We start from the raw sequence: 26082 nt of genomic DNA on the forward strand, positions 1-26082 counted from the left end.
TAGCAAATAGTTCTGCACTGATGCTCATGACTTCCTCCGTGAAGCAACGAGTGGAAATAAAACATGACCCAAGCCACCAGCCCCCCCACATGTCCAGCAAATGGTCAACAAGTAGATCCAGTTTGGCCCGAGTCACACAGTATGGAGGACAGCTGGGCCACAGAGTGTCGGCTGTCACCCGCGATTAAATCACAGCACATAGACAAGGCCTGTGAGGGACCAGCACCTAGGTCACATGACCACAGTGCTTTCTGCAGCCCGTCATCTGAACGTACCCACTGCCTGTCTTCACACACTTCCGCTGACCAGTGTGGAGAAGGGCGTGCAGCAGCACTGGACACACTTATGGACGTCACTGGACAGAGAGAGTCCTGCTACTCATGGAAAACAATTAAAATAGTTGGGGTCAGCTGGTAGCATAGTGGTTAGAGCTGCTGCCTTTGGACCCAAAGATTGCAGGTTCAAATCTTACCTCTGCCCATAGTAATGAGCAAGGTACTTACCCCTAAATGCTCCAGTAAAATTACCCAGCTGTGCAAACGGTAGATAGATTAACATTTGATAGATTTGGAGAAAAGCATCAGATAAATAAATGTAAAACTCTAGTTTAAAAAAAAAAAAAAAGGCCAAAGAGATTGGCTGCCAAGCATACTGTGGCACGCAGCACTCTGGGTTCGGATGAAACAAGGGAGAACACCCAGGCAGCATTCATTGCGAACGTTTTATTAGAACACCGGCACACAGGGAAATAATGCTCTTGGTCCAAGGACCCCGTTTCCTCAAGGACCTGCACCTCAAGCCAGCCTTCCCAGCCTGCTTAGCACCCCCAGGCTTTTTTCTCCATTGAAAAACACGGTCACCCCTTTATTTTGCTACATAAGTCCCCCCACCGGTTGCACACTTACTTTACTCACATTTTTCCCATAATGCAATTATTTACAACAAACAGATTTCTCGCTCAAACTCGGGGTAACGCAGGTCATTACAATGCTATCTCAAAACATACTTTTTAAGAATGCCAGAAAAAATTGAATACGGACATGTCGGTATGAAAATACTTTGATGTTGTGCAAAGTTCCTGTGATTACATGATGACAGATGTGGCCATTTTGACAATTTCCAAAGGAGTGCAGCCAGCACATGTATGTGTTATAGATGTGCTGGTAAATAAAGGGCACGGGAAATGAACTTGGGGATGTGTGCCATCTTGAGGAAGTGCAATGAGGTGGTGACGCTCACCTGTGGCTCTGGTTCCCAGCATTCTCCTGTCATAGATGCGTACCGAGCTGTCAGAGCATCCAACGGCCAGGTAATAGGGGATCAGCGGGCAGATGGAGATAGAGGTGGCGGCCCGCCGGCAGTTAATGAGAATGTCCTGGTGGAAGACAAGACAGCAGGAAAAAGGAGACACACTGTTGGGTTGGATGGAACCTGGAGGTAGCGAAAAGGGAATGTGGCTTTGGAACCCAGACACCAATCTGTGACACAGTCCTCACTTAGAGCACCAAGCCTTCTGGAAAATTCTATATTCCCAATACCCCTTTCTAGTCCTCCAGACAAATACAAACTGCACTCAGTGATTCTTTTTTCCTCCATATTGTAAAATCCATTATATAAACTGGGCACTGTGCAGAAACATCATTTACTGGAGATATTGCATTCACTCCCCTTTGGGGATTTCTGTCCCAAACCCAGCCCCATGTCTCACCACTACCTGAAAAAGAAATTCATTTTAAAAACAGAGTAATGTTTACAATCGACAAAGAATGGACAAATTCCTCACAGCAATAAAAAAAAAAAAAAAACATATGATCAGAATGCATTAAGTGACCTGAGCAACATATCAGAGCTGTCTTTCACAGCTTTAGCCCAATCTCAGATATGAAATGAGAAAAGTGGCACCACTGCATCAGGTCCATAATGCTCGGGCTGCCCATTCGTACAACACTGCTTTTTTTTTTTTTTAAGGAAAAAAAAAGGGGGTCAATAACACATTCCTTTTATTTTTGCAGACCTTCTCAGCAGGATCTCTATTTGAGAAACCGAGATGTCTGAGCTACACAATCAGGAAGACAGGTGACGTCCTGATATCTCTGACCTAAAATGTCCACATTAACTATGCTTTAAACTTCCGAAATGATGCAGATAAAACTCAAGGAAGGTAATTTCTGCAGGCCCCATGCGAACATTACAAAAGCTTTCCATGTGAAAGTGTGGCTGCTTTGCCCTCATATGGAGAGCTCATTCCATTGCAAGTTCTCCCTGCTTCTCCTCCTCAATGACTTTTTGGTCATGATGAGTTATTAGTCCTTGACCTATTAGTTCTCATCTCATTACAACATATCAACATACAGGTTCAGGTGCAGCAGATCTGTAACTCAGCATTATACCTGGTCGTTTGGAGATGATGGAAGGTCATCTATATGTGCTGAAGTGTTCCCTGCCTCAGCATCCAAGAAAAAAAAATGTGAAGCTCATCCATTCCCACCTTCCCACCCCAGTGCATCTTCATAGGTGGAAGATCTCAGCGCTCTTTTAAATGTGAGGTCTTTCTGGGCACTTTGTGTTTTTTCTGGGAATGTGATGGGATACAAGTGTACTGGAATGGGGTTCACTCCAAAAATTCAAAAAACAAAAAGTTTGATTAGTCCTCCTCTTTTTAAACCACAACTCAAATTCCTTATTTGGTGATGCTACAGCAGCTAGAGCACTTACCTTCATATACTGAGAAATGAAATGTGTTTTAGCGCTATGATCTGCACACAAAGTTCCCTTTGTTAAAAATAAGTGGATGATTTCAGTGTTTAATTTTCTTTAACGTGAAAAATTAACATTTCTTCTGCATGATCATTCTAAGGAAATATGGAATGTTTGGAGACCCTCCCCAGAACTTAAGAGCGCTACATGACCATACCTTTAAAATATTGCAACCTTTTGATCTTCTGCCCTTGTTTCACATACGTGGACTCATTTTCAGGCTCAGGGAGGCACAGCAAGTAGCACTGACACCTGACAGCACAGTACTCGACAAACCAGATGTACTTTGATGACCATGTGCCCATTTCTAAAGGTCTTTGTTGGGGGAATGCTTATTTTTAAAAAAAAAAAAAAAAAACACAGCATGGAAGAACAGCGTGAGCCTCACTACTGGTTACCAATGAAGCAGACATACCAGGGGACTCCCATTCAAACTGCACCAGAACAGAGAGCCCAAATTCAAACGACGCAAACCACAAACTAAGCTCCAAAATCCAGCCTGTGTTCAGGGAGGAGGGGCATGAGTGACAGTCTTCCCACAAGTCCCTGACCCCCTTCTTACATCTTTACAATCTTCTTTTGTGCAGCTGGTCTTCATGCGAATGTCGAACCACCGGACGGTCCCATCTTCACCGCACGACAAGAAGGTGTAGGGGTCATTGGGGACCGTCATGATCTGCCAACAAAGAAGAAGGAAGTGGAGGACTTACTAAGCCTCTCAGCATCCATAGCAGAAGGTGAGCTAAAAGAGTAGCAATAACAGCACTACTTGGTAGAGCAGTTTGGTGTCATGTGACCCCCACCTCATAGGCCGTGCCATAGTGACACGTGAACTGGCACTGCCTGTTGATTTCTGCGCTCTTCTCCGTGTTAGTGTAGAAGATGATGCCATCTCCAGAGCAGGAAACAATCTGCTGATCGTTCGTATGAGGCAAGAACTTGGCGCTGAAGATGTTGGCCCGGTGTCCTGAGCGAATAGTGGCCTTGACCTGGCCGAGGGGGTGACGTTAACATGCTGTTACGTGACAAAGCCTCTTCCACTTTCATAGTCCGATGATACAAACACGGGTGAGTTTACACACAAACCCCAACACATACAGCCACATAAACCCAGGAGCACTGGTGCGTTCATAGAAATACATTGTCCTTTAGATATTTTTGAAGGCTGCCACCAGATACACAGGAATTAACAATAAAAATAAAAAAAAAAATTCCTCTTTTATAAGAATGTAAAGCAAGGCTGAACGCCTTTTCACATCCATTCACACCACCTCAAATGCAGCTTATTGAGTAAAGCTGATTCACACAGATAAATATAACGATAGCAGGCCGGCAGGCCAGCAACGTGAGCGTGGTCGAGCCCTCGGGGTAAGGTCACCTGTAACCAAGCGGAGGAACTAACAGGCGATAGGGTCCTTTAAAAAAAAAAAAAAAAAAAAAAAAAAAAAAACCCACTGATTGCCCACTGTCTAAAGGAGATAAACAGGAAGCTTTTTTGGCAATCAAAATAATCCACCCACTGTTCATCCCTTAAGACACTTCCTACAGGAAACAATCGACAGAGCACACGGTGTTCACAAGTGGTGCAAAACAAACCATCAACCGCATTTCCATCCAACTGCTTCACTGGGAAGTACCCTACGATAAACATAGCTGGGCTTATTAGACGAAATCATAGCATCACAAGAAGATGCATTAATACTTGGGGCTACAACTGAAACAAACAAATGTGTTGGGCTATTTTTGGAAAAGATAAACTCACTTCTACTATCATAATTAACAGTGAGACTTTCCCTCACAAACTAAATATACTATGCAAAACCAACTTTTGTAGTAAACTTGTGTATGGTCCTTAAACAGTTAAAATACCTGAGTGAATATAAATATCACACGACCAGTATAGTTACCATCCACTGCATCAGCTATATTATTAACCTTTATAAGGCAGACAGTTTTGTTCATGGAAAAATACCATGTTAGTAAACCAATTTTTTGCAATTTATGGTAACTGTTGCAGAAGTGGAGATTTGAATCCGGAACCTTCCGACGACAAGGCAACGGTCGTAACATACCGAGCTCCCTGCTCCTCCGACAGAGAATGAAAATAAATGGGGTTACGTAACAAATAGAAGAACAATTTATTAAGAACTGTGCCACCTCTGTCGTAAGAAGAGCTCAGCGATTTGGTGTGGTTTGTCGCCTGCAAAGGTTCATGGGTAATCTGTCGACTCCTTTCTTTCACAAACTCGCATCTTACCTTCCTGTTGTATGGGTTGGTGATGACTAAGTTAGTGTCATCGGATCCTGAAAGGATGTACTCCCCTGTGTCATTCCAGCATATTGTGTTCACCTGCAGACAGGCAGAAGAAAGCAAAGAACATCTGGGGAAGTCGATAGAATGAGCCGCAACTGCAACTGTCCCCTCTTGCTTCCTATGGAAGTGTTTTCAGTTGAATGCCCAGTACAGAGGCTGCGCTGACACTTACACCTTGGCACCCAAACTACGCAATCCTGTGCTTTAGCACAAGATGTCTTTGTAAAATGTTCTGGGCTAAATAAAATCTTAAAGTGCCTGAATGTAAGAAATGCATTTTTTTATTAAAAAAAAAAAAAAAAAAAGAGAAAAAAATAGAAGAATCCACACACATTACAATGAAACGTTGAGTGCTTTGCTTTTGTAGAACACACACACACACACACACTTGCTGAAGCCGCTCGTCCCAAGCAGGGTCGCAGCGAGCTGGAGCCTTACCCAGCAACACAGGGCAGGAGGCTGGAGGGAGAGGGGATACACCCAGGACGAGATGCCAGTCCATCACAAGGCACCCCAAGCAGGACCTGAACCCCAGACCCACCAGAGAGCAGGGCCCGGTCAAGCCCGCCGTGCTAACGTGCCCTCCCTTTTGTAGAACAGGCACTGGTGCCTTACAGGTTTGCGCAATTAAATGTGGGTTTGATCCCATCCAGTGTGTGTGGAGCTTGCAGGTTCTTTCCGTGTCTATGTGGGTTTCCTCCCACAGTCCAAAGACACGTGTTTTAGATGAATTCCAAATTGCCCTCTGTGCGTGTGCGTGGTTGACAGACAGACTACACTGAAAGGCTATCATCCCATTCGGAATGTACGCTGCCCCATCGCTCCCTATGCATCCGGGATATGCTCTGGACTACTGAGACCCTGCACTGGGATTGACGGTTACTGATGAGCAAGCTTAATCAAAAAGACCTGATTATCAGCCCAACGTAAAGAGAGCAGCTCACTTCTCAACACGATCTTGGGTCTTCGGGACTGCAGTTGATGGCATGTCCCATGTAAATCAGAGTGGAGGTAAAGGTCTACCGTGTTTCCCTGACTTGTCAGAATGGCTCACCCAATACCACACCTCATTGTCCAAAATCTAGGTGCAGGCCTTCCCTGTCTCCTCTCCATCTTGGGCCAATTGCATGCATGATGGTTTACATTTTACATTTCCATTTATTCATTTGGAAAAAAGCGTCCGATAAAGAGTTCATTGGAAGTCGCTATTTAGTGTTATCACCCACACACCTTATTATATGTAAGGTGACTTACACTACAAGATACACTACTTACAATGGGTCACTCGTCCATACATCAGTGGAACACACTCTCTCTGTCACTCACACACTATAGGTGAACCTGAACAGCATGTCTTTGGACTGTGGGAGGAAACCAGAGCACTCAGAGAAAACCCACGCAGACATGGGGAGAACATGCAAATTCCACACAGGCTGATCAGGGATCAAACCCACATCCTCTCACACCACCCAGTCGCTGTGAGACAGCAGCGTTACTCGCTGTGCCCCCCAGAGACTTGGGTTTCAGTCAGTGTTTGAATGTGTAGCAGTGATTGCATTTTGTGATCCCTTCAAGTTACTTTTTATTAAAATGGCTAGAAAGTGAAAAAGTGACTTCTGGTGGCGATCGTAAATCGAGGCAGCATTTCCGTCCCCAGCTAAAATAGATTGCATAAAGCATATATCATCAGATCATGTCACCTAAAGTGAAATAAAGCGGAGTGTATATAACATGTTAGTATGTTATATTACTGACAATGCAAAAAATTCCACAAAGGGTCTATTTTAACTTTGAGGTGGTGATACTAAGAGATGTACGACATCTGGGTAGAAAAGGTGCAATGAAAACACTTTGTGACTTTCCAGTTGTGCAATCGTTGCAGAACGAGTGAGCACGAGGATGGAGAAACAGATTTCCTAATGTTGAAATAGTCAGACACAGTCTGAGCTCTTGCTGTGAACCCCCCCCCCTTCCTTCCCCATTCTGGTACTCACACAGCCATCGTGAACGTTGAGTGTAGCTTCGAGTTTGAGCCTCTGCACGAACTCTCTTCTCCCTGGAACCAGACACACACCCGAGCATTACATCTAAATGCAGTTTTCCTAGACATCAATCCAGGTGCAAACTGTGTATGAGAAACTATGAAATCCAACAACAGAAAGCAAATATTTAATTCCGTTAAAGTTATTTCTATATATTGCAGTTGCCAACATAAACTTTCCAAAAAAAAGAAAATCTGAAATTTGTATCATAAACAGACAAGGGAAATTAATACAATACTAGAAGAGGAGAGGAGAGAAAAAAAGAAAAAGGAAAAAAAAAAAAAAAAAAAAAAAAAATTATGGGCACCAAGACCAACAGACTGTCCAGCACACAAGGGCATGGCAACCTTACATTTTGGTTACCAAGTTGTTCAGAAAAAAAAACAAAAAAAAAAAATGCACAGAAGGTAGAGATCTCACCACTTATGCAGCAGGGATATTTTAGTGGAGAAATTCAGGTAAAGCACAAGGTAACAACCTTCATTGTAAAAAGAGCCCTAACCATGAGACCGCCAACTGTAGACTGTACTTGAAGTTGGAACGTGTGGCACCGAAAAGGATCTCCCATTGTGTCCCGAGCTTCCCTTCCTCACAAAACAACATATTACATACAGCAACGATTCCACATGGACACAGAAGACGATCAGAGCGCGCACACCCATCACCCGGGGGCGACACAAATTTTAGGACGTCTCAGTTGCTGATAAAACCAGCGACGGAGAGTACAGGGTCCACGACCCAGTCCAAATTAAAGCGTCCCATTCGATTAGAGAAGGAGAGCGAGACAACGGAATTGCCCACCAGAGGGCAAGTGGGCCGTGAAGCCTATTTCAGCTCCGTTTTCACCGACTGCTCGTATCTCATCGCACACAAAAGCAGGACGCGAGAACAGCGAGGACGGAAATCAATACCAGTATCCGGCATTTCGCAAGCGACTCGGACGTCACGAATGGGCGCCAGGCTCATCAGCGTCGTCGGGAGCACCACTAACAGCTCCGCATCCCGTCTCCGTCTCGGCAGGATTCCCGTTACCGGGGCGGCACCGGCCTTCGAGCACCGAACGGATGGAGGCTGCGAGTAAAGGGGCAAATGGATGCGAGGCCCACTGCTCAAACATCCCCGGTGCAGCGTGGCTTTAGAAGGACCGACTGTGCGGTATCACTCCTTTCTGCATTACTTCATTAGCAGAACAGGTTGCTGCGCCTAACGTGAGTGCCACGAGATTTCGGCGGACACTCAGTGCGTCTCAAATTTAACACCCTTTTACAACATGTGGAAAGAGGAACGCTGATTCCGATAGTCCCAACGACACATTTTGCATTTACAGTACTTCATTTAGCTGGTCAGCATCAATACTTTTCTCCAAAGCAACTTACTGCGATAATACCCACACACACTGGCTGAAACCACTTTTCACAAGCAGGGTAGCAGTGAACTGGAGCCTAACCCAGCACCACAGAGCGTAAGGGGGAGAGGACACACCCAGGACGGGACGCCAGTCCATCGCAAGGCACCCAAAGTGGGACTCGAACCCCAGACCCGCCAGAGTGCGGAACCCGGCCAAACCTGCTGCGCCAGCACGCCCCCCTCATGCAGTGATAACTTCGAACCTGCGACCTTTGGGTCCAAAGGCAGCAACTCCAACAACTACCCTACCAGTTTTTTTACATTAACAGACAGACTTAAATGCAAGTTATTAAATGTGGTTAGCTGCCGAGCCTTATAGATTTCTCATTTTCCATAACTCGACAGTTGTTTTGAACATAGCAAAGGTGAAGCAAAACCGATGGATACGTTCCTCAGAAATCAAACAATGCTTTTGCATTTTTCACAAAGGAAGAGTGGAGACCTTGGATTTCACCTGCAGCAGAAGTCTCAACAGCTTTTGTTCCTCCCGTTGGGTGTCCATCTATAACCTTTGTTGGGGTTCACATAGCCCGGTCGTTGACATTCTGGGGGTCTGTCAGTGCTCCCACTGGAGATTCCCCTCATTCATTATGACCCACGGTTTGAACAAGCTACATACACTCGGCGCCAAGTTCAATGGGACGATCAAAACGCCCACTCAGAGCCGAGGGTGCGTCCACCCAGAACCGGGACATCTACTGACAGCTGTTGGTCAGCAGGACAACGTACAAAATTTGCACCGAGAGCCTAAACGGAGCTTCGCACAACATTATTGGCTGGTGGCAAAAAAAAAAACCAAACACAGAAGCAGTAAGAAATGACAGATGTGTTTTTCCTGTTTAAAATAGACCGGCGCACCGGCACATGAGCCTGTTCAACACCACGCCAACAGGCTCTAGGCTTACTGGACCAAAAGGTGGGGGGGGGGGTCAATCCTGGTGCCCCCATGGTTGGGAACACACCCCCCGCATCACCAGTTCTACTGCTGCCTCAAATTAAATGCTGATTTCTCCCATACCAGATCCTCGGGATTTACAAATAAAGCAAAGCGGAGTCAACACTTCTGCACCGCCCCTGGGTTAAAGGTGGCCGATGGGTTCCAAAAATACCACCCCCACGTGAGGCTTTTAAAAATAGAATGAGTATGATACACAACAGCCTGACATTCACTTGACTCAGGGCCCCACAACAGCCTGCTGGGGTGGAGGAACTGGATGATCTCCTTTCGATCCCCAACACACACACACGGCATCGCCTAGAGCCGCTGCTGGGTTGGAAAAGGTGTGTGTAGAGCAACTGAAAGCGGAAATCCCTGCGCTCTCCGGATGCACACGCGACTGAGACGTGGGCTTCCTGCTTTTGCGGTCCCTTCTGAAATGAAATGTCACACTGATGGGGGTGCAAGTGGGGTGAAAAGCGCAGCTGTATGCAGCATCCATATTTATCACCTTGTTACTAGCACAAGAAAACCACAGCAGAACTTCCTCCTCACAAGAAGCAACTTGGGGTTTGGGCTGCGCTCAACAGTCACTGGACATGTTTCGAAATTTCGTCTTCATTTCCCGTTTCATGATTCTCAGAAACTAAAAAGGTATTTGTGGTTCTAAGCCTCGACATGTCAAACCTCCCTCGTGCCTCTGCGGCACAATGACCCGATTTCGCTCCTTAATCACAGTAAAACCATAATAAAGTCAGGTATCTCCAGCCTCTTGCGGGAACGTACACCACCCCCCTAGGCTGTGTCACAGCAGCACCTGAATAATGAGCCAAATATTTTCGCTTCCCCGCAAGCCATCAAGTGCTTAATTATGTTATAATACACTAATGCACATACCAGACAGACATTTCAAGCAGTTATATTTACTTTGAGGGCAGCTGATCGATTTCATTGCGTACAAAAGGGATTCATGACAAAAGGCTGAGGCGGAAAAGCATTTTTGGCCATTTACCAGGTTACCCTTGAAATGCGTCCCAAATGTACCGCAGACCTAGAGGAAAAGGCCTAACAGCTATAACATTTTACAGGGGACCTTAGAAATAAGGTTAGAATCGCACGTGCCGGCTATCGTTGCACCATGCGACGGGCCTCTCCCTGTCCAACATACACACGGTCCAGAGCTGAGATCGGCTCCAGCGAACGTCCTGCTTTCTCCCACACTGGCACACCGACGCAGGACCTCAACCGATGACAGACAGAAAACCTTGGATTTCAAAAAGCACACACTGCTCCTCATTGCATTGCCCGTGACTCCCGGCAGAGACGGGACGTCAGAAATAATTGGGTCCGCACTGGTTCTGATGACACCTTCGTTGACCCACAATCTTTCCTAAAGGCATACAATAAGTCACTGAAGGGGGGGGGACTTTCTAAGCCAAACGGACGTGACATCAAGGAGCAACATCCCAGGTATCAAAGGTTATTACTGTCCTGAAGACCCTCATCTTTGTCCATCCCCATGAAGCACTACAACCTATGATCCACTTAACCACGAGGTGGATGGAGGACAAATTATATCGTGATACCGAACAGCAAACTTTTTTTCAATCCCAGATTTTCCACTTTGAGCCACATTTACAATTTCACACGACAAATATTGGAGCATTAAAAAAAAAAAAAAATTCTCAACCTCTTTCTCAGGAAGGAGCATTAAAGCACACGATCGTTCTTCCAAGTTGGAGGCCATGATTAAAAAGCTCATATCGGCCTCTTCTGTATTCCTTTAATCCTTGTTCAGGAAGCCAGGCGATGCACTTAAAAGAAACAGCAGCCCTGCTCCTCCTTAGGGGCTCAAGGCAAAGATCCTCTATAGCGGTACCATGGTAGCATGCCAACCGCTGCTCACCATCATGGCTTCGAAAAGCTTGCTTTGCGACCACGTACACATACGAAAGAACCGTCAGGTGAGAGTGACAATGCGCCACTGGTGCGACGAGTACAACAGCGGGGGTCGCAGATGCCGATCAATTATTCATTCCTCGGCAGCACTCAACAGGGTGTCCAGCGAGCCCAGCCACAGTAGGGGCGGGAAGCCACACAGGTGCCAGATAACCAATCTGTGCACCAATTCGGGGTCTCCAAGAGGTGCGGTGCAAAGGAAACTGGCGCATGTGGGCAAGTTGCGTGCAACAGGTCACATCAAGCATCTCCCACCTAGCAGGGTCATCATGCAGCATCACTCATCGGCACTGTCTGGCGTCCAGTAGATGCTCCGAGACCAAATTGAGACGGTCAGCACTGAAGCAAAGAGCCTTGATCTGACATCATCCCAAGGTAACAACACGATGGAAGATGAGGCGTCCTACAGAAAGGCAATTCATGTGCGTGTCCACAGTTCCATTGAGAGAATCTTAACGCCATTCCAACGCCTCGCCAATAAGCTGGGGCATAAGAACAGCCAGGGTATGCTCTTCAAATCCTGCCATCAAAAATTCGACATAAAAACAACCGATTTCTCGCCTAACAGCCGCTTTCGATTGCATTATACGTTTAAAATGTACTGCAGTGAAATGTTGATACAGCAGTTATCTGGATTATGGGCTATGGCATTCTTCTCATTTAGTTTTGAGATTTAAACAACGTTTATGTCTTTTTAAATTTGACAAGTTTCAACTTTAGAATTTTTTGGTGAAAAATCATTGTCAGCTTCGGAGTATTTTACATTTATTTACTCTATTCGCTGTGCTACCGTGCCACCCGTATTTTAGAAAGAGAGGTTCATAATCAATAAAGTTAGCAGGGTGATTCGGTAGGTCTTTACCGGAGTGTCTGCTGAGTAAAGACTGATCCTGGCAGGTGAAATCTGCTGAGGGTGACAAAAAACAGAGGACCTGACAGTCTGACTGACCCCAGCGAGATGAAAATGACCAGAGTGGATCCTTTACCTGGGGACACTTCAAAATAAACAAAAACTTAACATCATCTTGATAATGAGCATTATTTGTGATATCAGTGTTTAATTCACATAAAGCATAAGTCCAGGGCACACAGAAACACTCAAAGCTGAACTATGTTTACTACATAATTTCAGAATTAAACTTCTATATGGTAAACCAACACACAAGTAAATTTGAGAAATAAACTCAATTTCCAGGAAATATATTACATATAACCATTTCATAAGTACAGTGTTCAGTTTCAAAACTCAGCCATAGGTATGGTTTGTCGAAATATTTCAAATTCAATGAGTTTCAATAACTGTTTCGTCCTGATTGGGGCTGCGGTGATGCAGAGCCCATCCTGGAAGCCTGGGGTGAAGGGTGTACACCTTGGATGGGACACCAGTCCATCACAGCATAGCAACACACACACAGTGACTCACCATTCACATACTAAGGGTACTTCACCTGAACTGCGGGAGGAAACCAGAGCACTTAGAGGGAACATGCAAAGGTCACCAAGAAAAAAGTATGAATCAAACCCAGCCGCTGAGAGACTGGAGTGCTACTCACTGTGCCACTGTCCCACCAGAAATATTGAAATTGTAAATATTTAGCTGACACCACGTTAGATAAATATCATTAGGTAAATTACTGTGAAGTTATCCATTTGCTGATGCCCCCCCCACAAAGTCACCTACATTGTTAAGGTACTTATGATTTACCTATTTATACAGCTGGGTCATTTTTATTGCATCAGTCCAGGGTAAGTACCTTGCTCAAGGGTAAAACAGCTAGGTGTGTGGTATTCAAGCAAGCAACCTCTATGTCCACAGGTGGTAGCTCTAAACACTATACTACCAGCTGCCGTTCTTACAGCAGGGCATTCTGACTTCATCAATTCGTGGTAAATATGCTGATCAAGGGTACCGCAGCTGGAGTGGGATTTGCACCAGTAACCAACACATCAGGATGCGAGAGTCCTGAACAGCCCAAGCACAATGGCACAGTAAAATCAAAAGGAGTTAAAATTAAGCCATAATTCAAAGTACATGATTTCCACCCCACTGATGAAGTTCCCACCACCAGGGTCATTTCCACCTGCTCCTGGAAGCGTTCCTCTGATTCAAGGTAAAAGTTGGTAAAACAGTGGACTAGACAGTGACGCCGGGGGTGAACGTGTCCGCAGGCCAGGACTGCCGGACCACCCAGCGCGCGAGCGTACGTACGTACGTACGTGTGTACACACACACACACACACACACACGCACAGTGTGAACCCCAGGCTGAAGCCAGAGCCCTTTTCCCACATCCAAATCCAGCATGATGGATGAGCCACCAGCTCAGGGCTGAGCACAAGAACACCTCCGTGGACCACATTTTACCATATGTTTTACGCTACCGCGGTCCAGCGCCACCGCAGAGCCGTCGCACGTCACCAGAAGCTGATCGCACTCTGACTGAAAATGTTCTAATATCACATGATGTTTCAGGTCAGGCTGCTTGTTTGGGGGACGGTCCTTCATGGGTATGTTGGTTGTGGAAGATGTAGGCCAGTCGTGGATTTTGAAGCCAGGGAGGGGATTGTTTTCCATTTTATGAGTTTTGAATGTATGTTACTGGAGAGAGACTTTATGTTACTGTGCGTATTGTGACAATGTATGTATTCATGCAATGAGTAAGTTTTGTTGACCAACCCAAATGGTTGTTTTTGGATTTGTTTGGTTGTAAACTTATTGACAATTGTTTTTAATTGTGTATTATATTAACTTTATTTTAATAAAGTTAAAAACAAACAAACAAACAAAAAAACATCAGTAAAAGTCCACGCAGTAACAGAGCTGTGTGCCGCGGGACGTGTGTCGCGAGGGTGAGCGCGAGCTCCTCGGGCGCGAGCGAGGACGGCCGGAAGGAAGAGGCGCTTTAACGGGCATCATCATCCTACGGGACGTCAGTCGGCACTTTCAACACACACAGCGATTTACTTTCGCATCGCATTAGCTCGCTGCTCAGGTATCGCAACAGACATGTCATTTTTCTAAAGGGACAACGCAGCGGCGTCTCGCGCGGCACCGCGCCGCTACAAACAACAATCAATGGTCATTATATGATTATTTTAGGTACACAGTTGAGTTTGACACCGACCCCTGCCTGCCTGGTCTGGTACCCTGACAGTGGCAGGTTTCATCCTCCCCGCCCGACGTTGTCCGACCGCCCCTTACCCAGGTAGTTAATCCGGACCGAGTTGGGCTCGTGGAAGCCGATTGAGCGCTTCCTCACATCCCAGATGAGGTTACCGCAGCCGGACATGGTGCTCAGACACCCTGTCTTTTAAAAATGACATTGAAAGAACTCCGAGCCCAATACTCAGGTTTCCCTTTCCCTCGGATTCTGCCGTGCCGCGTCTTGTCCGTCGCTGTGCGTGTTAAAACCCCAGTGTCCAAGCCTGTGTCTCGTCAACCGTCCACCTCAGAAGCTCGGCTCTCCCCACTGCCCTTTCGCTATTTACTTCACTTCTAAACACAATCGAGCGGAGCGCCGCAGCCAATAAACGGCGAGCTCAAAATACCGCGATAACGGGACCACCTTTCATTATTACGGGAGCATTGGAGGGTGTCAAAGCAACGCGACACCGCGCAGCATCTCGGCAGGCTGGTATTTGTAGTTTTTCTGTGACTGCGCGGGCAGTGAGGTGAAGTTTATCATCTTTCAGTACTACAGTTTCATCTGGTGGGACTTAACCAGCACTCATCACCAAGCCCCAAGAGTAGACAAATCTAACCCGGTGACAAATTACATAAAACATGATTTCTAAATGACTTCCTCATTTATTCAGTCACAAATATTTACCATGAGAAATAGTAAGCACATGCCACACCCCTCCTAGGATTCAGTAAATTGTAGAAGCCGCTGCAAAAAGTTATGAGTCTCTATAATTTCCAGAATCAGTTTCTTTATTAGTTTGTCAATTTCTTGCACTGCAATAATCCTGGCCCAGACAGACCAGGCACCTGTTAGCATCCTCACCCATGTCCCAGTCCATATGTCTTCCCACTAGTCAAACCCAGGTCCAAGGTCTACCCTTCCCTCAGTGTCTCTGTCCTTTCCTAAAATCCTTTTGAATCGGTGCTTGTAAATCATCCCACTCGATGATTCTGGTGACCTTCCTCGTGGAATGTAGGGGGTAGGCTTCACCCAAACCATCAATCATCATCATTTGCAGTCTTTCTGTGCTGTTTCCTGCTTTTCCAGCTACCACTAAACTGTTCCTGATTGTCAACCTGTCTTTTTCTGGCTGAAACTAGATAACCTACCTCAAGCACTTATTTCCTATGTCTTGTGATACATTGTCAGTGAGTAAATTAACACAGTTGCAGAACTAAGGTCAACAACTACGATTTGAGCCAGAGTAAAACTACAAAAGAGATACCTACACTGCAATAAACAAATATTTAACTAACTATGAGCAGTGACACTCATTAAGCAGTGGCATTAAGTGAAACAGCATTAAGCAGAGCTGCACATGATGGGTGGGGGATGCTGTGGCACAGCGGGTTTGGCCTATGCCTGCTCTCTTGTGGGTCTGGGGTTCGAGTCCCGCTTGGGGTGCCTTGCGACGGACTGGCGTCCCGTCCTGGGTGTGTCCCCTCCCCCTCTGGCCTTACGCCCTGTGTTGCCAGGTAGGCTCCGGTTCCCCGCGACCCTGTATGGGACAAGCGGTTCTGAAAATGTGTGTATTTTCTTTTTAAGCAGACACTGGAATTAAAATAAAAGCTTTTACTACTTCTGCACTGGGGAGGTTTCTGGAGGTGAAACTGTAAACCTTTACAAGCCTTCACAAATTTAATAACTCTGTAGATTAATGATCTAACCAGTCACTCGTGACTAAGACCTGGGCTGGGTCTCCAACACAGAATGATTCACACTTGAGTTTAAAAGTTAAGTACTTGATACCAACATCCATTCATCCATTTCAGCTACTTATGCTTGTTAGGATCACAGGGAAAACAGGTGAACTAGAGCAGACCATACATTCTTTTCCAACCAGTGTCCAACTCCTCCTGGCGGATCACCAAGCATTGTGGGTGGCATGGTGGCACAGTGGGTAGCGTTGGTGCCACACAGCACCCAAGATGTGAATTTGAACATGAGTTTTAATCTGGCTCGGTCTGTGTGGAGTTTGCATGTTCTCCCTGATCGAATGCTTCCCAAGGGCTTCCTGTAGTGTGTGCATGTGCGAGTGAATGAGAGCATTACATTCTTCTGCTCTATAAATGGATGAATGACTAGGGAGTTTAGTGTAATGTTTTTAACATTGTAATGTGCTTTGGAGAAAGGTGTAAGCTAAATACTGAACAATATTAAATACTTTGGAGAAAAGGGTATGTTAAATGAATAAATGTAACGCTCCAGTTTATACCCACAGTGCAAAGAAATATGTTTTAGGAGATCTGGGGAATATAAATTACTTGCTTTACATTACTCCACTGTATAATGTATACTGAATGGCTGTAGGTGGTTGAATGCAGTACTTCTGGCATTGTAAATGCTTTGGACAAATCATCTCTCAATGCATAAACCTCCAGTGGGAGGAACCTAGGAGGTATTCTAGGATGCTGGTTTCCACTGGGCTGCTTTAAGATCTCTAGATGTCCCTCAAAAGGCTTTGCGCCCAACTCCCACAACTGACCTTGTGGGAGGTGATATCCTGGAGCCTTTTCAGACTGAGCTGGGCCAAGCTATACTGTGTCTCTGGTGTGCAGGTATTTGCTTTGCCTTAGGTTTCTGCTTAAGTTGTTGGAAGAAAAGGAAAAAGCAGATTTAATGGGAATGGTACCTCCACTGTGTAGATACTATTGGATGTAAATATTTCCAAAGGGGGAGGTGCAGTGGGTTGGACAAGGTCCTGCTCTCCAGTGGGTCTGGGGTTCAAGCCCCGCTTGGGGTGCCTTGCAACAGACTGGCATCCTGTCCTAGGTGTGTCCCCTCCCCCTCCTGCCTTACACCCTTTGTTGCCAGGTTAGGCTCTGGCTCCCCACAGCCCCAAATGGGACAAGCAGTTCAGACAGTGTGTGTGTATATTTCCAAATGTGAGTGTTCCATACATAGACAAACAACACCATATAGCTTACCCACAGGGTAACTTTGTACATTCATTCATTTAGCTGACACTTTTCTCCAAAGTGACTTACAATGTTAAGAAACCTAGAGTTATTTACCCATTTATACAGCTGGACAATTTTTACTGAAGCAATTATCTATTAACTATCTTGATCAAGGTACTACAGCCAGAGGTGGGAATTAAACCTATGATCTTTAGGTCCAAAGGCAGCAGTGCTAACCACTATACTACCAGTTGTTCTGTGTTTGTATTGTGTAATATTTAAACTGAGGTATTTAAGACGTCCCTCTTTCCGAAAGCAAATAAAACCCAAAACAGGACAAAAGTTGTTGCCAAAGCAAGCGATTGGTTATTAACTGGACCGGATCCGCAGAGGCGATGGCTCCGTTTGCCGCGGGGTGTCGCTATTCAGCCGAGAGATTAGACGCACCTCTAACATACAGTCCAATTTTGAAGGAATTTACGAGACGAGGTGACCGGTGATTGCGTTTAGAGAGAATTTAGAAATTTTTTTTAACATATACACTTCAATTGTATTGGTGTGTTGCATACGGCGAGCAAAAACCCCCGATGATATGTGTAAGACCTTTCAGATGGAGGTGACCTAGCGAAGCGGTGGAAGACAGGAAACCGAGAGCCGTGATTGGTTGGAGGAACATCGGCTGGGATGTGATTGGCCGCACTGACTGGGGCCGAGTTGTGATTGGCTGCTGTGCGAGGTGCGGGAAGCATCTCTCCACCAAGCGCCACGCAATGCTTTGTTTTCGCGAAACAGCGAAGGAGCATCGGCTTGTGGGGGGGGGGACAGCGGCGCTGCACTGCCGGAGACAGACCGTCCTCTATGAGGACCTAGGTGTGATACATCGTGCACCGATAAAAAAAAAAAAGAGCAACGCCGGGAAGTGTTACGATTAACATTTTTTGTAGGAGGCATACGGAGACATGGCTTCGGTAGGACTGAGAGCAGTGTACCACAGGACCCTGGACAAGATCGAGCTCATGCTGCCGCCGAAACTGAGACCTTTTTACAACCACCCCGCAGGTAATGAAATAATACGGATCCGCGCGGCGAACCTCGATGACACCTTCAGTTTCACCACAAAACGAAAACCCGACCTGGCGTCATGTTCATCATCATGTCCGACGTGGTGCATCGGATCGAGTCGGTTATTTATCGCTTTTGATTTCATTTGTTAATGTATTGTTTCGACACGCAACCGTCAGCGTGTGCGGCCGGCTGTCAGTCAGTGGAGAGAAAGAAAAGCGAAAGCGCCTTTCTTAGTTACTATTTTCTTTTTTCCTGCCATCCATTGTGCTGTGCTTTAAACAGCACGGATTGTGTCTGATCCGGCAGAAAATGTCAAATAATAATAGCAGTTCCAGGTTTCTTGTATTGTGAGATCTAAGTCTCTAGCGTGCCTCAAATATATTTGCAACTTTGTGCCATATATGTCGGTTAGAATCCCATTTATTATGGGTTTTAAATGGACATTTTCTTGTTTTTATCTTCTGATCTGCGAACCACGCGTTCTCTTTTTTTTGCATAAACGCATTTTTCTTTTAAATAACGCTTTACGTTTGCCTCGTTCATTCTTTCTGGATCGCCGTGGTTTCCTGCGGAAAGGACATGTTTGCTCTTGGGGAATTTAGCGATTTTCCCGGTCCGAATTGTTCCTTTTGTGTGGATCGTCACTAAAGGTTTGTGTCGAACGCGAACTCGGTCGTACTATATTTTTGGCTGCGCTCGTACATTTGGGAGTGAACGCGGAGGTGAATGAGGACAGAGTGCACATGACTAAGAGGGCGTGTCAGAGACACACACCCTTCGCGCTGATTGGCTGACAGGGTGACACCAACTGCCTCTGAATGGACCGATTCAGCCGTATTAGCATATAATTATTTAAATACACATGTGGGCTGCTGCGCAGGTTTGGAAAGTCTTCGTGTTGAACCCTGGCCATTAAAATTCCACAGATTTAAATTTATATTTACTACCTGCAGAGTTAAAACAGCCACATTCAAGAAACTGAAAGTACAGCGGAGGGTAAATTACAGCCAAAAATAATATTGTGCACATTAAACTGAAAAGTATATAGACTGGAAATAGCCAATATTTTTGAAAAGTTATATCTTAGATATTAAAAAAGTTGGAGAATTTGTGGTTATTCCAAATGCTTTTGCACTCTTATGTTGCATTGCATTCATTTTTACACAGAAGTGTGTTTCTGTATATTTTAAGTAATTTGCTCAGAAGTACTGCAGTGACACATGGGAATTTAACCCTTCAGGTTACTGGTCTGGCACTACCAGCATTCCTTGATTCCTTGTATCTGTGAGCTCTTGTAATTCTCTTCTTTGACAGAGGTTGTAAGACTGAGTGTGTAATCAATCAGTCTGATTTGTCTCGCTGAAATATATTTATTGCGATTAGTCTGAAAACTTTAGTACTTGGTCTAGGAATAACTGCTGGCCTTTGCAGATTGGTGCTGAGCGATTTCACTGGAAGATGTGTGTGTTCGACAGAATAGATTGAGGCATCACCTACCTTAACTGTGATCTTGGAGGTTAATGGTATTTTTTTATTGGAGTTGTGCTTCTAGCTGTTACTTTTCATGGACTTTTTTTCATGGACTTCTGCTGGGCAGCGTGAGATAACGCTCTTTCTGCCTGTTTCTTTGTCAACAGGTCCGAAGACTGTTTTTTTCTGGGCTCCGGTGTGCAAGTGGGTAAGGGTCCCCAGTTTGTTGTTGTTTCAGAATTCGGGCTCGGACAGCTTGGTTCAGGATGTGGCCGAAGCTCCAGTAAATATGAGGTGAATACATGAGAAACTGCCCTGTTAAGGGCTGAAGCGTTTTGGCCAATCATTAATGTGTGTTTTTACTTCTCGCTCCCTCCACCTCTCCGCAGGGCTTGGTGATGGCAGGAATGGCAGACATGACGCGGCCTGCGGAGAAGCTCAGTACCTCCCAGTCCACAGTCCTCATGGCCACAGGTGCCAGACCCAACCAAGCTCCGATCTTGCACTGTTCTTGGACCATGACCGGGCTGCTGATTTTATTACATTAACATTTATTCATTGAGCTGATGCTTTTCTCCAAAGCGACTTACAGTGTTAATCTACTTAGTTATTTACTCATTTATACAGCTGGGTAATTTTTACTGGAGCAATTTTAGGGTAAGTACCTTGCTCAAGGGCATTACAGCCAGAGGTGAGAGTCCAAGCTGCAAGCTTTGGGCCCAAAGGCAGCAGCTCTAATTATTATTTTCAGAACTAGCGCTCACATCAGCTGGATGCTGAGTTGAGGTCCGGCCTCGGCCGGCCGTGCCAAATTCCTAAGTGCTCGGCGTGGTGGAGATCCCAGCTGTGAGCTGAAAAGAGAGACTTCGCACGTGAGACGAATAGAGCGGCACGTGATTATTGTCTGTGGTTTAATCACAGACAATAGGAGGAGGAGGACGTTGAACGGAATACGAGTGGTTTCAAGGGTGGCGAGGAATGCAGTAAATAAGATACAAAGCTAAAGACATATGCTGGATTTGTGAAGGGTCGGTAACTGGTGTAAAAAGTACCTTTAAGTGTATGGAGGGAAACGGAGCGTGTCTGGGAACTGCTGCAGCAGAGCTGGGGAGACGTGGGGAGACTTCCTCGTCTACTTTTTTCACCGCGTTCCTCGTGGAAGGAGCTTGCAGCAGCGCTCAAACTTTTGACTGGTACTGCATGGGGTCCGGTGGACAGTTCCCCGTGGCGCTGGCCTCGTGCCGTCCTATCGCAGCACGTCCGCTGCGTTGGAAATGTCATCGTTCGCGTTCAGGAGGATGAATCCTGGAATTCAGGTCAAGTGGAGACGCTGATGTGGGACGTTTCAATATTTGACTTTGTTTCGCATTGGGCAACAGAGCACATCACATGTGGACCCTCCAGCTGGGCAGTCTCCTCCCGCCTTTACCTTTGCCCCAGAATCGGTTCAGTCATGGGTGTTTTTTACACCACTTATCTGCCTTTCTCATGTCCAACATATGTGGTTATTTTTTAAAAAGAAAATCCTATTCGCTGTTTTTTTTTTGTTACCATGGAAACGACATTCTGTTCAACATGGTCTCATTTTCTCATTTCTGAAGCTCCGCGATTAAACCACAGGCAGTAAACAAGCGTTGCAGTGTCAGTCTCGCGTGCGAAGCCCCCCCCCCCCCCCCGGTTTTTCCCGTGATGCAGACGCCGAACGCACGACCTCTCGTCCTTCAAACGCTCTACGCGCCGCTTTCTTTGGAAGTTGTTTCCATTAAGCTCCGCGTCTGTCCATTCTGGCAGCGCAGGTGCGCTGATGGATTGCTCTGCAGTGTATATTATTATTTTATCCGCTTTAAATCAAAGTGATTTACATCGTCACCTGTGAAGAGAGTGCGCTCGGTAGTTGCTCAGAGGTGCTAAAATAGGGCCACCATAGGGTGGACCCATGAAGTCTTCCACCATTCAGTGCACCCTTGTGTCGGGAGCAGGTACCCTTCTTAGGGATAGGTGGGATTTACATCGTTTTTTTGTGACCATTTGGTGAGGATTCCTGCATAGATCACATCTCATGGGTGCTTTTCTGCCTTTCAGGGTTCATTTGGTCCCGGTACTCGCTGGTGATCATCCCCAAGAACTGGTTCCTTTTTGCTGTCAACTTCTTTGTGGGCATGGCTGGATCCTCCCAGCTCTTCAGAATCTGGAGGTAGGTCTCTCCCCCCCGCCGATCACGAGTGTCACTAGGGGCCTGGTTTCCTTGACCTCTGCAGAAACGTGTGTTATTCATTCCTTCTTGTTCAGAAACTGCTTGTCCAGTGTAGGGTGGTGGTGGTCTGGAACCTGTCGAGGAAACGTGGTGGCTGCTGGTAGCATATTGATTAGAGCTGCTGCCTTCACATCCAAAGGTTGCAAGTTTGAATCTCACCTACTGCTCCAGTACCCTTCCGCAAGGTATCAGGGGTAGTCTCTAGCATAGGAGTTAGGGAGAGTGTCTTGAAACCGTAAGGTTGTTGGTTCAAGTCCTGCCCCACGTCACTGCCGCTTTGTCTTTGAGCAGTGGATTTACCCTGAGCTGTTCTAGCATAGCAACCATTGTTTTCCCCTTTTTCATTCTCGCTAACCACTTGTCCTGCACAAGGTCACTGGTTTGGAGCCTGTCCTAGAAGCACGTGGCACCATGTGGGGTGCACCCTGGGTGAGGTGTGAGTCCACTGCAGGGCAATCACACAAACTCGTTCAATCACACACACACACACACACACACACACACACATACACGCACTGTGGGCAGTTCAGAGTTATATATTCACCTGAAACACATCTTTGAACTGTGAGAGGAAACCAGAGCACCTGGAAAAACCAATGCAAACATGGGAAAAACATGCAAACTCCACTCAGACTGAGTTGGATTGGAACCCACATCGAGCTGGGAGGTGCCAGTGCTACTCACTCTATTCTTAGCTACCCCAGATTTTCCAACCATACATAATAATAATATTAATAGCTGCTGTTAGTATTTGTATTACTGTTACTATTATTGGTAATAATATTAGCAATAATAGCAATGGGAATAGTAACAATGAGCCATAAAGTGTTATAGAGTAATTATTGAAGGGAGGCTGCTTTGTTATATTGTTACTTACTAATTTACCATAGCAGCACAAGAATGTAATGTAATTTAGAATGAATGTAATTTATTAATATTTTAGTATAAACGGGTGTCAGCTTTGGGCTCGGGCTGTCAAAATTTTTATTTTTTGAAATGAATGGCAGTTGTGTTTTTGAGTTACGGGAGTTTGTGTGACGTCAGGTGTGTCAGGGACGCAGCACCTTTGCAGGGCGGGAGGACTGTGTTGCTTCAGTCCAGGTTTTGTCGCCGAAATACGCAACTAAGTCGCCGGAGAGGCATCCGTCCCTGCGCTCCGGCTCCTCGTCCTCCTGCCCGACTGCGTTTGGTAAACAGCAGGTGACTTTGTCCTTGGCCAAGAGCAAATTCCTTTGGTGTTGCTCCATTCCGCCTTTTCTAAAGAGTGCTTATCGGTCGTCGCCGTTGGACCCGATACACCTGGACATGGGCTGCTCGCACTCGCCGAACTGTGAATATGCAGGAACTTGTCTGTCTGAAGGCAGCCGCATGTTAAGGGTCAACTCTGCTCATCCTTGTATTGCGAATGTGTGTTGTTCTCGTTCTGGTTGCCATCGGCAACGCTGTACACTTGTGAATTGCGGATTTTTTTGGGCTGTTTTCACCTCCTTAAGTGCACGTGAATGGCTCCCCGGCCTTTCACGCTGCTCTCCTCCCTTTTTCCGCAGGTACAACCAGGGCCTGAAGCAGCAGCAGCAGCAGCAGGCGGCTGTGGAGCCATAAGCTCCGCCCCCTGCGGTTCGGAAAGGCGGGGAGAAAGGACGTCCTCCGGTGGTCCGACACGTGAGCCACCGAATTCCACCGACCTCCCGCCTCTGACCTCAGACGAAATGGGAGAAAACCTTTCATATGAACATTGTGTAACTTATCATGGTTTCACCCTAAAGCAATACCTGTTCCAGTGCGGTGAAGTGTCCACTCGCTCCGTGAATATAATTTAAACTTTTATTCCACAGAATGTCTTTTTAATATGTTTTCGGTTCATTTAAAAAGGTGACTTTTGGCGTTCGCCGTGAAATCAAGGGAAAGGTTCTCCGACGTGATCTCTGTAAAGGAACGTCTCCCAATAAATATTACAGTAAGCACTTGTGTCTGGTGGGTTTTTTTTTTTTTTTTCCTTTTGAGGTTTCCTCACGAATAAAATGAACAAAAAGATCTCGGGCCTCTTCTTTCCCGCACATAAGCGGCGCTGCACCGTGCCGAAACGTGCGGCATTCGTTCAGTCCTTTGCTGGGCCTCTGCGCTGCAGCCAATCGAGTTACTAATAAATTCTCGAGGGAATTTATGAGGGAAAACATGGGATTAAAATGCGACTTGGCAGGAATGTTTCAGGATCACACATATATATGTGTATATACTCTGTGTGTGTGTGTGTGTGTGTGTGTAGATATATATATATATATATATACACACACACACACACACACACACACACACACACACACACACACGCAGAGTATATACTGAATTTATATACTGACTCTGCCCAACTACTTGTCCAGGCCATGGTGACATCCCATCTGGACCACTGCAACTTTCTCCCATGTGGCCTTCCTGCTACTGCCATCAAACCTCTACGGCTGATACAGAACGCTGCTGCACAAGTTGTGTTTGATTTGCTAAAGCGTTCCCATGTATCTCCTCTACTCATGTCTCTGCACTGGCTTCCTATAGCTGCCCGGATCAAATTCAAGACCCTGGTTATTGTCTACAAATGTGTCAATAGAACTGCTCCCAACTATTTACAAGACTCGATCAACCGCTACACCCCAACCAGAACCCTTCGCTCATCTACTTCTGCTCGCTTGGTGGTCCCAGGCACAAAAAAGCAAAGCATGGAGATTCTCAGTTCTGGCTCCGTTGTGGCGGAATAACCTCCCCCTCTCACTCAGAACTGCTGAAACTCTGTCTACATTCAAGAAGGGTCTGAAAACTCACCTTTTCCGGACCCATTTAGCCCAAGATCTCTCCAGCTCATGTACGGTGTAAATGTTCACACACCGTAACTTCATGATCATCCCCGGGTGAACCTTTATACAGCCGCTACTCCAGTATTGTATGAGTATGTTTGTTTGTGTATTTTATTAAAAAAACACTAAATGTAGGAAGGTTACCAGGATTCATCTATCCTGCGTTTTATGCACCTATTCGTGCGATGAACCTCGGTGCATAAAGTGGAAAGAAACAAACTAAGTTTACTTAAGAATCGCACGCCTGCAACTATGTCTCTCTTTCTCCTAATTTAATGTACAAATTGTATTTTCTCTGAGATGTTCGTCGCTTTGGAGAAAAGCATCTGCTAAATTAATAAATGTAAAAAAATATATATACACACATTTTATATGTACTTATTTTTTTTAGTATGTATTATAAAATTATGTATATATATTTTTACATCTGTTTAAATATGGAGCAGAGCTAGATTGTGGCTCTCAGACTGACATTAATATGAAATATGAACCAGTTCCAAGCTTCTACTGGATTCCAGTGTCCGGGTTCCATCTGTTTTACTATATGTGGAGTTGCAGGTGCTTGCCAGGCATATTTTCAGGGTCCAGCAGGATCGCTTGGCCCGGAGAGAGGCCGGAAAGCAGTTGTTGACTTGGCCGCACAGCCGGGTTCTGCGTGTCGCCGAAGGGAGCTGCGATGCGCGGCTGCGGGTGCGAGAGCGCGCCGCTAAAATTAGCCGCCGCAACAGAATACGCTGTAATCGCACCTGAAAGGCGCCCTCTCCCGTGTCCACGTGTGTCCTGTTCCAAGCAAACTAACCTCCTTGATATCTTAAACATCTGTTTATTCACCGGTACAAGTCTCACTGCCGTCCGGCTGTGATTTAAAGGAATACTTTTATCTTTCAGAGCTGGATGAAGAGACGTTATGCCTGACCGAGACCTGTAGTTGGAAGCTATATTT

At 45.8% G+C, this 26082-nt stretch overlaps 2 protein-coding genes across 4 annotated transcripts in view; one reads left to right on the forward strand and one right to left on the reverse strand.

Moving 5' to 3' along the window:
* dcaf6 (ddb1 and cul4 associated factor 6) overlaps positions 1-14927 on the reverse strand; it is a 31013-nt gene extending 16086 nt beyond the window's left edge. For all 3 annotated transcript variants that reach the window (XM_029253031.1, XM_029253029.1, XM_029253028.1), the window contains exons 1-6: positions 14619-14927; positions 7066-7127; positions 5015-5107; positions 3561-3746; positions 3320-3433; positions 1240-1375 (exon numbers count right to left, since the gene is read on the reverse strand). In XM_029253031.1, coding sequence (XP_029108864.1) covers positions 1240-1375; positions 3320-3433; positions 3561-3746; positions 5015-5107; positions 7066-7127; positions 14619-14706 — 679 coding nt within the window. In that variant the 5' untranslated portion in view covers positions 14707-14927. The remainder of the gene's footprint in view (positions 1-1239; positions 1376-3319; positions 3434-3560; positions 3747-5014; positions 5108-7065; positions 7128-14618) is intronic.
* Positions 14928-18257: 3330 nt separating this feature from the next.
* LOC108933108 (mitochondrial pyruvate carrier 2-like) lies at positions 18258-24254 on the forward strand. The gene is made up of 6 exons (XM_018749933.2): positions 18258-18371; positions 18446-18560; positions 20204-20244; positions 20426-20510; positions 22119-22230; positions 23838-24254. Exons 2-6 carry the CDS (start codon positions 18461-18463, stop codon positions 23890-23892), a joined length of 393 nt encoding a protein of 130 aa, XP_018605449.2. The 5' UTR covers positions 18258-18371; positions 18446-18460; the 3' UTR covers positions 23893-24254.
* Positions 24255-26082: the final 1828 nt, after the last annotated feature.

This window comes from Scleropages formosus, chromosome 1 (genome assembly GCF_900964775.1).
Source record: "Scleropages formosus chromosome 1, fSclFor1.1, whole genome shotgun sequence".
Lineage (NCBI taxonomy): Eukaryota > Metazoa > Chordata > Actinopteri > Osteoglossiformes > Osteoglossidae > Scleropages > Scleropages formosus.

Excerpts from the sequence above, each read along its gene's own strand:
- LOC108933108 (XM_018749933.2), top strand. The coding sequence starts at position 18,461 with ATGGCTTCGGTAGGACTGAGAGCAGTGTACCACAGGACCCTGGACAAG. Across the intron at positions 18,561-20,203 it reads TTTTTACAACCACCCCGCAG|GTCCGAAGACTGTTTTTTTC; the intron begins GTAATGAAATAA and ends CTTTGTCAACAG. Across the intron at positions 20,511-22,118 it reads CACAGTCCTCATGGCCACAG|GGTTCATTTGGTCCCGGTAC; the intron begins GTGCCAGACCCA and ends TCTGCCTTTCAG.